The 10,732-nt window shown below is 33.9% G+C and overlaps 1 protein-coding gene across 1 annotated transcript; it reads left to right on the top strand.

The window, feature by feature from the left end:
- The first annotated feature begins 643 nt into the window (after positions 1-643).
- Positions 644-4,614, top strand: LOC115302266 (olfactory receptor 11H6-like). Its single transcript, XM_029952218.1, has 3 exons — positions 644-692; positions 1,707-2,650; positions 4,597-4,614. Exons 1-3 carry the CDS (start codon positions 644-646, stop codon positions 4,612-4,614), a joined length of 1,011 nt encoding a protein of 336 aa, XP_029808078.1.
- The last annotated feature ends 6,118 nt before the right edge of the window (positions 4,615-10,732 follow it).

Here is a 10,732-nt window from a genome sequence, read left to right as displayed (position 1 = left end):
AAGGAATCTTTAATATGTTTAAATGCACAAACTCCTAATCTCTTTGTTAAGCTATATTCCCTAAGCTATTTTCCCTAAGCTTGGAACTGGGGCTCACTGCCAGAGTCACAATTTTTCCTTTATCATCAGAGAGAAGATTACTTCTGATCACAGTTACATAGCAAACTTATACATGCCTCAATCATTTTGTGTTTCTATTTCTCTTGTTATTACATATGAAAATCCTTGAACTAAATTAGGAAATGTGTTAGAATTTGATACAAATTCCAGCATGCTGAGTAAGGAACAGAATAGGAAATAGGTTCAGTGGGACTATTGTGTTATAAATTTCCTCTCTAGAGAGCTGCTCCCCAAAGATGATCTTTGCAGAAAGTAAAAGGGCTTAATGTTTCAGTCGTTCATTTGGTTCTGTGTAGATCATGAGGCTGATTCTCTTTTGAACTGTCAGGTTTCCTATTGTTTTATTAGTTTATAATAAATAAAACTGCAAGAGGGCAAGCCCAAAGAGGTCCATAACTGATTTCATAATGTTCTTGCTCATAAAAGGGTCAGCACTTCCTATGAATCCCCACAATAATGCATGGAACTAATATATTTGGCTTTTTTGAGATATGAGATTAGAGTTTTCATTCTGATGTAGAAGATGGTGTTCAGCCATACAGATTTCTATGATACCCATCTTGTATCTTCAGGTAAGGTAAAGCTGATAGGACTCAAAGCTTCTCTTTTTTCTCCTTCCACCTCTCTCTAGTTTTGTATTATCTTAAATACCACTTAATATATGAATTATGATAGCATTTGCTTCTCCTGAATCAATTTTTTTTTCTGAGAGCTTATAAAAAATGTTACCTCAAGTTTAAGAATTCTTAGAATTCTTAAGGTGGTTTGCCAGTTCTCCATTGGTATTGCTCTGTGTGGGAGTTAGGGCTCTAGGTCAGGGAGAATTCCAGGAAGTGAATGTGAATAGACATTCCTTCAATGAACATCTATAGATAGATAGACTATCTATCATGTTACTTCCTGTTACATTTAGGGGATAGGAAATAAGAAAAATTTATTCCTGTTTGAGATAGCAAAATTTTACGAGCAGCTTTTGTAAGCACAGCCAACTCTGGCATATCTTTATAAATGATACATATTTGACTTTAATATCTACTGAAGTATTTGCTATCAACTGTTATCTTAATGGAAAACATCATATATATGTGTGTGTGTGTGTGTATATATATATAATGAACATAAGAATTTTTCACATAATCTAACAGTAAAACTAAAGTCAGTTAAGTTTCAAATGTTACTTAAAAATATATTGTCCTCATCAGCTTGACCTATTTCTTTCACAAATAGATCAAAGAATATTAAATATCAATATCATCAATATCTTTATAGGTTACAACCACTTAATTATTTAGCTGTGTTTGTTTAGTCCTTTCATTCACTGCTTATTCTAACATTGTAGATCATTGGGCACACTTGACTGTTGTTAATAACAAATAACTTTGATGGTAAACCTTAGTATGACAGAAGAGTTTTCACCTTTATTTACTATATTCAGAATAGAATCATGACTATATGAAAATCATGGAAATATCAATGAATGGGTTAAGGCATTTTGTTATTTACTGACACACAGAATGATTATACCCTAAGCAAGGTATCTGCCCTAATTTCTATATTTGTAATATTGAAATCTGTTATTTTTGCAGCATTACAAACAAATGAATATTCCAATATAAATAATTGCTCTAGCTCTGTGAGGAAATTCATCCTTTTAGGATTCTCTTCTGCCTGGGAAATTCAGATTCTCCTCTTTTCAGTCTTCTCGGGGACATATATTCTGACACTAACTGGAAATCTTTGTATTATCTGTGCTGTGATGTGTGACCATCAACTACAAACTCCTATGTACATCCTGCTGGCCAATTTTTCCTTCCTGGAAATCTGGTTTATCACTTCTACTGTCCCTAATATGCTAGCCAACTTTCTCTCTGAGACCAACACCATTTCCATCGCTGGCTGCTTCCTCCAGTTCTACTTCTTCTTCTCCCTGGGCACCACTGAGACCTTCTTCTTGTCTGCCATGGCCTTTGACAGGTACCTAGCTATCTGCAGGCCCCTGCATTACCCCACTGTCATGACAGTTCAGCGCTGCATCAGAACGGCAGCTGGGTGCTGGGTGTGTGGCTTCCTGTACTTCCTTTTACCTATTTACCTCATCTCTGGGCTCCCATTTTGTTGTCCCAATACAATTGATCATTTCCTGTGTGACCCAGGACCTCTTATAAAGCTGTCCTGTGTGCCAGTTCCTGCCACTGAGATTATATGTGCTATCTATAATTCAGTCCTCATTTTCTCCACCTTATTCTTCATTACCAGCTCATACACTTTGGTGATCAGAGCTGTGCTGAGGGTCCCCTCAGCAGAAGGTCGGCATAAGGCCTTCTCCACGTGCGGCTCCCATCTGGCTGTGGTATCCCTGTTCTATGGCTCTATCATGGTTGTATATGTGAGCCCAACAGCAGGCAATCCAGCAGGGATCCAGAAATATGTGACTTTGTTCTATTCTGTGTTAACTCCACTCTTCAACCCCTTGATCTATAGTCTGCGAAACAAAGAAATGAAAGTGGCTCTGAGAAAGTTATTTAGAATGGTAAGAGTCTAATAATCTCTCTAGTCATAGGAATGGAAGAAATCTTTGAAGACCTTTTGTTTACAACTGAAATAATGTATGAGAAATAAGTAAAAATTGGCACTCAATTGTATTAACTGAATTAGGAATATATCTTTTTGGGAGAGAAGAACATATTCAAGTATAATTAACATCTTTCCATTTTGTTGTTATTAGAGTAAAATGTACCTTAGACTTAAATTTTTTCAAAGCAAAGAAAAAACTATCATGCATCTGACATTTAGATTTAATACTAGTTAAAATTTTCCTGTCCATATTACAATCATATACATATTTATCAATCTGTATAATATTTTACATTTGTTAGTAATATTTTTCTGGTGAGTCAGAATAACATTTGATTTTAATTCCTGTGTCAATATTAAAAAACAAAGGATGCACTGACTTTTGAATGTTGATTTATCATAAATATATTTCTTCCCAGTTTCTCACCAAGATTTAAAGTACTCCTAGTATGTAGATCCCAATGGCTACCAATTTTTCTATTATATATACACACTTTCAAGAATTATTTTTAATAGCTCTATTTTGAATGAACCATGCATTATGTTTTCTTATATATTACTGTGCCTTACACAATTTAAGAGAAAACCACTTGTGACTCACTGTGCTGTTAGAATTAATGACATTGTTAGATTTGCTTCTTCCAGTTATCTCAAAGACCTAGTATCTAGTACTGTCAAGCAGAATTCTCTTTATTCCACAAAGAGATGCTGGACCGATCACTCTCCAGTCTCACCTCTCAGTTTCTAGACCCTGGAAACCATTAATCTACATTCTCTTTGTCCAGACTGACCTATTCTGGACACTATACATAAATGGAATCACAGGATATATAGCCTTTTATGACAGGCTTCTTTCATTTTGCATAATGTGTACAAGGGTCATTTATATTGTAATATGTAACAGTATTTCATTTCTTTTTATGGCCAGATAACATTCCTTTGTATGGATATACCATCGTGTGTTTATCCATTCAATAGTTGATGAATATTTGAGTTTCCATTTTTTCCTTATTATGAGTTATGAATTATCAAGTTTTTGTGTAAACATATGCATTCACTTTCCTATGGTATATCCCTGGAAGTAGACTTTCTAGCTCATATGTGAACTCTGCATTTAATGTTTTGAGGAACTGCAGACTGTTTCCCAAAGTGTTGACACCATCTTACTACCATGTGAGCCCATATGATTCTTTTATTTTTTTGTTTGCTTTCTCACTTTGCTTTCCCTCTTTGCTTTCTTTATGTCTTTTTTTCTGTATTTATTTCTCTTTTTTTTTAATTTTAGCCATCCTTGTAGGTATGAAGGGGAATCTTATTGTCGTTTTCATTTGCATTTTTCTAATGATATCGAGTATGTTACCTTGTGCTTATTGGCCATTTGTTTGTCTTAGATAAATCTATATTCTGATCCCTGACCATTTTTTTAGTTGAGTTATGAAGCATGGCATTGTTTTTATAGTTGTAGAAGATCTTTATATATTCTGGATACAAGTCCTTTATCAGATGTATAATTTGCAAATATTTATTTCAGTCTGTGAGCTTTTTACTCTCTTAACTGTTCTTTTCAAAATTTGGTTTTTGATGTAGTCCAATTTATCCACTTTTTACTTTTGTTACTTATGATATTGATGTTATATATATATGATGTTATATTGTATAATCTGTGGTCACAAAAATTATGGCTATATTTATATTTTTATGTTTATTGTAAATGATTTTTCCAACTTTTGTATTCACTTGGTTATTTTATAGAAATTTGTTAAGAGAGGAATCAAGTGCAAGCTCCAAATGACTGCTTTGAAATAAAAGCTCTTCAAATACTTGATGGCATAGTCAGATGTGTCACAAACTTAGAGGGTCATATGAGTTAAAGCATAATCTTTTTTTGTTTTTATTGAATAGTTTGATATCCCTGAATAGATTGTCTCATATTACACATTAAAATTTTTTTTTAACGTTTATTCACCTTTGAGAGACAGAAAGAGACAGTGTGAGTGGGGAAGGAGCAGAGAGAGAGGGAGACAGAATCTGAAGCAGGCTCCAGGTTCCGAGCTGTCAGCACAGAGCCTGATGTGGGGCTCAAACTCACAAACCAGGAGATCATGACTGGAGCTGAAGTCAGACCCTTAGCCAAATGAGACACTCAGGTGCCACAGCTTACAACACGTTTTTTAAGAGGAAATACGTTTATCTTCTTGACTGTCAAATCTTGTACTAATCTTTTTAAAATATATTATTGACCTAATTTGTGATTAAATTATATCTCTTAGAGTCATTTAAATAAAACATTGATTTGGCATAGGAGTAAAGAATGATAAATAAATTGTTGATTACAGGAAATAAGAAATAGGTAAATAGATGGAGTAAAAGGAAGGATGGAATTAATGAAATTATTATAACAATACATAATGAAGTTATTTTCTTTAAATACATTATAAAGAAAACAAGAGGTCTGTAGAAAAAAGCTGAGTATGTTTAAGCTATTGGTATCTTCAACAATTTTGTTCAAGGGTGCCTGGGCAGCCTAGTTGGTTAAGCATCTGACTCTTGATTTGGGCTCAGGTCATGATCTCGTGGTTTGTGAGATCAAGCCTCATGTCAGGCTCTGTGCTCACAGTGTGAGGCCTGCTTGGGATTCTCTCCCCTTTTCTCTCCCCGCCTCGTCCATATAATCCAGCAATCTACCTTCTGGGTATGTATCCAAGAGTTGAAAGCAGGATCTCCAAGAGATCTCAAAAAGCTATCTGAACATCATCATCTATTGCAGCATTATTCAAAAAAACCAAGACATTGAAAAAAGCTAAATCTCCAAGGGATGAATGGATATAGAAAATGTGATGTGTGTTTGTGTGTTTATGATGTAATATTATTAAGCCTTAAGAAAGAAACCCTGACGTTTATGACAACATGAATGGACCTGCAGGAAATCATGATAAATGAAATAATCCAGATACAGAATGACGAATGCTACATGACACCACTTAGACGAGGAATTTAAAATAGTCAAACTCCTAGAAACAGACAATGTAACAGTTGTTGCCAGGGGTTAGGGCAAGGGGGAAACAGGTATCAATGAGTACAAAGCTTCAGTTATATAAGGTAAATATTTCCTGTAGAATTACTGTGTACCATGGTGTCTGTAGTTAATAATACTATATTGAATACTTAAAAATTGCTAAGAGAGTAGATCTCATGTTAACTTTTCTTATCACACACACACAGAAAAATAATAGAGAGTGTGAGAAAATTTTGAAAGGTAATGAATATGTTTAGAGAATAGACTATGGGGATGACTTCATGGCTGTAGACATCTCCAAACATCAAGTTGTATACATTAAATATGCACAGCTTTTGTTTGTCAGTCATACCTCAATAAATTGTGTATTGTTAAAAGGAAAAAGAAAAATGGATTGGCTGTGCATAGCCTATTGAAAAGAGTATGTCCAATGTTTTAGGTTGTGACCATGAGCAAACAATAGAATATTGAATCTTCACAACCCTTTGTAGTTTTAGTGAGGTTAGAGATAACCAGTAACCTCAAGACAATACAAATACTAAGTGGTTGAATGGAGACAACATGCAAGGATTTCAACCTGGAAGCAAATGCTTAAACATAACATAGTATTGCCTCTTCCCCTAATCCCTTGGATTTAAGAAATTTTAGAGTGTGTGTCTTTTTTGACAAATGTAGTTGTATATGTTTAAAGTGTACAATGTGAAATATTGTGATACACTCACACATTGCAGAATGATTACCAAGATGAAGATAACTAACACATCCATTGCTTGTCATAGTTAAAAAAGTAACTATTTTTGTGTACATGTGAAGAATGCTTAAGACCTACTCTCAACATAATATTGACTATAGTCACCATGCTGTACTTTATATCCTCAAAACTTATTCTTCCTATAACTGAAAATTTGTGCCCTTTGATGTAATCACCTCATATCCACTCCCTTCCCATCTCCTGGTAACCAACATTCTATTGTCATTTTGTAAAATTAGCTTAATAAAATTCCATGTATAAATGATAAGATACAAAATTTGTCTTTCCATTTCTGGCTTATTTTCTTAGCATGATGTCCCCTGGATTTATTCATGGCATTCTATTCCACTGATAATATGTGCCTGTCTTAATGTTAGTACCATATTGTTTTGATTGCTGTAGCTTTGTAACATATCTTGAAATCAAGTACTGTGATACCTCCAGCTTTGGTTTCTTTCTCAAGATTGCTTTGATCATGTAGTCTTTTGTGTTCCATACAAATTTTAGCATATTCTTTTCTGGATTTTTTTTGAAAAATGTCGTTGGAATTTTGATCCAGATTGCATTGAACATATAGATTGAATTGAAGGTGTATAGTTTCTGTATTGTTTTCAAAGTATTAGTTGACAATATTTCACAATATTCTTTCAGTCTTATAACACTGTATCTTTTCATGTATGTGTGTCTTCAGCCTTTTTACTCAGTGTCTTATAGTTTTTAATGTGCAGGTTTTTCACCTCCTGAATAATTTATATTTTTCAGTGCTATTGTATTTGGGATAAATTTCTTTTATCTCAGAGAGTTCATTATTGGTGTATGAAAACACAGCCGAGATTTGTATGTTGATTTTGTATACTGCAACTTTATTGAATTCATTTATTGGTTCTAATTGTTTTTTTGCTGGAGTCTTTATGTATATCAACAGATGACACATATACCTATGTCATTCCTATTTGGATGTCTTTTATTTCTTTTCCTTTCCTAATTGCTCTGATTAGGATTTCCAGTACTATGTTGTGTAGTAGTGATGATAGTAGTCACTCTTGTCTTGTTTCTATTTTAGCAGAGAAGCTTTCAGTCTTTCACCACTGAGTGTGATGTTTGCTGTATTTGTCATTTATGTCCTTTGTTAGATTGTGGTACATTCATCCTATATACAGATTGCTGAGTTTTAGCTTGAAAGGTTGTTGTCTTTTGTCAAATGGTTTTTGAGATGATCATATGACCCTTATCAATCATTTAATTAATGTGATCATATTTATTGAATGTGTAAGTTGAACCACCCTTTCTTCTCAGGGATAAATCCTTGATCTTGGTGTAAAATTGCTTTATTGTACTCTTGTATTTTGTCTGCTAGTGTTTAGTTAGAATTTTTATACCTATATTCATCAGAGATATTGGCCTGTAGTTTTTTGTTTTGTTTTGGTTTTTTCCCTATGGTGTGCTTATATAATTTTGGTATCTGGGTAATGCTGGTTTTGTAAAATGTATTTGGAGTATATCTTCCTGTTGACATTTTTAGAAGAGATTGAGAAGAATTGGTGTCAATTCTTTTTTATTTATTTGAATTTCAGTATATTAACATATCATATCATATTACATAGGGATTCAACAATTCTGTCTATTTGATTACTCAGTGATAGTCAGGATAAGTATACTCTTAATTCCCTTCACCTATTTCATCCATTCCCCCACTCACCTCCCCTCTGGTAACCATCAGTTTGTTCTCTATAGTTAAGAGTCTGTTTCTTGATATTTTGCTTTTTTCTTTGTTTTGTTTCTCATATTCCACATATGAGTGGAATCATATGATATTTGTCTTTCTCTGGCTGATTTTTTTCACTTAGTATTATACCCTCTAGGTCCATTCATGTTGTTGCAATGGCAATGTTTCTTTCTTTTGTGCTGAGTAATACCACATTAAATATATGTACCATATCTTCTTTATCCATCCAACTATTAATGGACACAAATTAATTCCATATCTTGGCTATTCTAAATAATGCTGCAATAATCATAGCAGTGCGTATATCTTTTTAAATTACTTTTTTTCTAATTCTTCGTGTAAATACTCAGTAGTGGAATTAATGAAACACATGGTAGTTCTATTTTTAATTTTTGAGGAACCTTTATACTGTTTTCCACGGTGGTTGCACCAATTTTCATTCCCACCATTAGTGCAAGATAGTTGTTTTTTCTCCACATCCTTGCCCACGTTTGTTGTTCCTGTTTTTTTTTTTTTTAATTTAAACCATTCTTAGGTGTGAGGTTATATCTCATTGCAGTGCTGATTTGCATTTCCCTAATGATGAGTGATTTTGATCATCTTTTTGTTCGTCTCTTGACCTTCTGTATGTTGTCTTTGCAGAAATGTCTTTTCATATCTTTTGCCCATTTTTTAGGTGGGCCATTTGTGGTAGTTTTGGTGCTAAATTGTAGTAGTTCTTTGTGTATTTTGATACTCTTTATCAGATATGCCATTGGCAAATATCTTCTACCATTCAATAATAGGTTTTTCTTCCTAGATTTTTTCTTGTGGTTGATTTCTAGTTTTATAATGTTGTGTTCAGAAAAGATACATGGCATAATTCAGTCTTTTTTAATTTTTTGAGAATTGTTTTGTAGCCTAATTTGTATTTTATTCTGGAGAATGTTCCATATACACTTGAAAGGTATTCTGCTGTTTTAGGCTGGAATGCTCTGAATACATTTCTTAGATCCATTGGGTCCAATGTGTCATTCAAAGCTATCCTTTGCCTGTTGATTTTCCGCCTGGACAATTTATCCATTGATGTAAGTGGGCTACTTAAATCTTCTACTATTATTGTGTTACTGTCCATTATTCATTTATGTGTGTTCCTAGCTGCATTATGTATTTGCGTGTTTACATGTTGGATGCATGAATATTTACAATTGTTATATCTTGTTGGATTGTTCCCTTAGTGATTATTTGGTGCCCCTCTATGCCTCTTGTTACAGTGTGTTTTTTTAATAATAGTTTATTGTCAAATTGGTTTCCATATAACACTCAGTGCTCCTCCCAACAGTCTGTTTTAAAGTCTATTTTGTCTGATAAAAGCATTGCTACCCCAGCTTTTCACTTCCATTTGTTCGGCATATGGTTTTCCATCACTTCGCTTTCAATCTCTGTGTGTCCTTAGGTTTGAAATGAGTCTCTTGGGCAGTAGATAGATGAGGTTGCTTTATATCCATTCCAATGCCCTATGTCTTTTGATTAGATCAGTTAGTCCATTTATACTTAGCAAGGTTATTGATAGGTATGTACTTATTGCTGTTTTGTTACTCATTTTATGATTGTTTTTGCAATTCTTCTCTGTTCCTTTATTCTCTTGCTCTCTGCTCTTGCACTTTGCTGGCTTTCTTTAGTGATATACTTGGATTCCTTTCACTTTATTTTTTGCATATCTGTTATTGGTTTTTAATGTTGGTTACCATTAGATTCATATATAACATCTTATGCATGTAACAGTTTATATTAAGTTGATCATTGCTTAACTTTGTACCCTTCTTCACTCCTTTCTCCCCCTCATTTAAAGTATTTGGTGTCCTACTTCACATCCTTGTGAACCTCTTGGCTGATTTTTACAGATATGCTTATTTTCACTGTTTTTGTACTTTCTACTTTTCCTACTCCTACTCTAAACTCAGAGAGTCTTCTTTGATACTTCTTGGAGGGTTGGCTCAGTTGTGATGAATTCCCTTTAACTTTTTTGTTTGTCTGGGAAACTCTTTATTTCTCTTCCTATTATAAATTATAGCCTTGCTGGATAAAGTATATTCTTGGTTGAATTTTTTTTCCAGAACTTTGAATACACCATGCCCCTCCTTTTCAAGCTGCAAAGTTCCTGCTAAAACTCAACTGATAGCCTTATGGAATTTCCCTGTATGTAGCTGTTTTCTCTTCTTGCTTTTAAAATTATCCCTTCATCATTATATCTTGCCAGTTAATTACTGTGTGGCTTGGTGTGGATCTCCTTGGGTTGATTTTTGTTGGGGGCTCCTGTGCCTGCCAGATCTGGATATCTGTTTCCTTCCCAAAATTTGGGAATTCTTAGGCTATTATTTCTTCAATTAAGTTTCTGCCCCTTTTCTCTTTTTCTAAGATCTCTACAATGTGAATGTTACTATGCTTGATTGTGTTACTGAATTCCTTTAACCTATTTTCATTTTTTATTATAATTTTTTCTCTCTCCTCTTCAGCTTGATTGCTTTCCATTACCTGTCCCCCAGGTCATTGCTCCATTCTTCTG

Source organism: Suricata suricatta, chromosome 9, assembly GCF_006229205.1.
Source record: "Suricata suricatta isolate VVHF042 chromosome 9, meerkat_22Aug2017_6uvM2_HiC, whole genome shotgun sequence".
NCBI classification, from domain to species: domain Eukaryota; kingdom Metazoa; phylum Chordata; class Mammalia; order Carnivora; family Herpestidae; genus Suricata; species Suricata suricatta.
Note: the sequence above shows the minus strand (reverse complement) of the source record. Positions and strands in the feature narration are given on the sequence as shown.

What these genes read in the sequence shown, in the direction of transcription:
- LOC115302266 (XM_029952218.1), top strand. Translation starts at nt 644, where the DNA reads ATGGTGTTCAGCCATACAGATTTCTATGATACCCATCTTGTATCTTCA. An exon ending in TACCCATCTTGTATCTTCAG is followed by an intron (nt 693 to 1,706) that starts GTAAGGTAAAGC and finishes TTATTTTTGCAG; the next exon opens with CATTACAAACAAATGAATAT.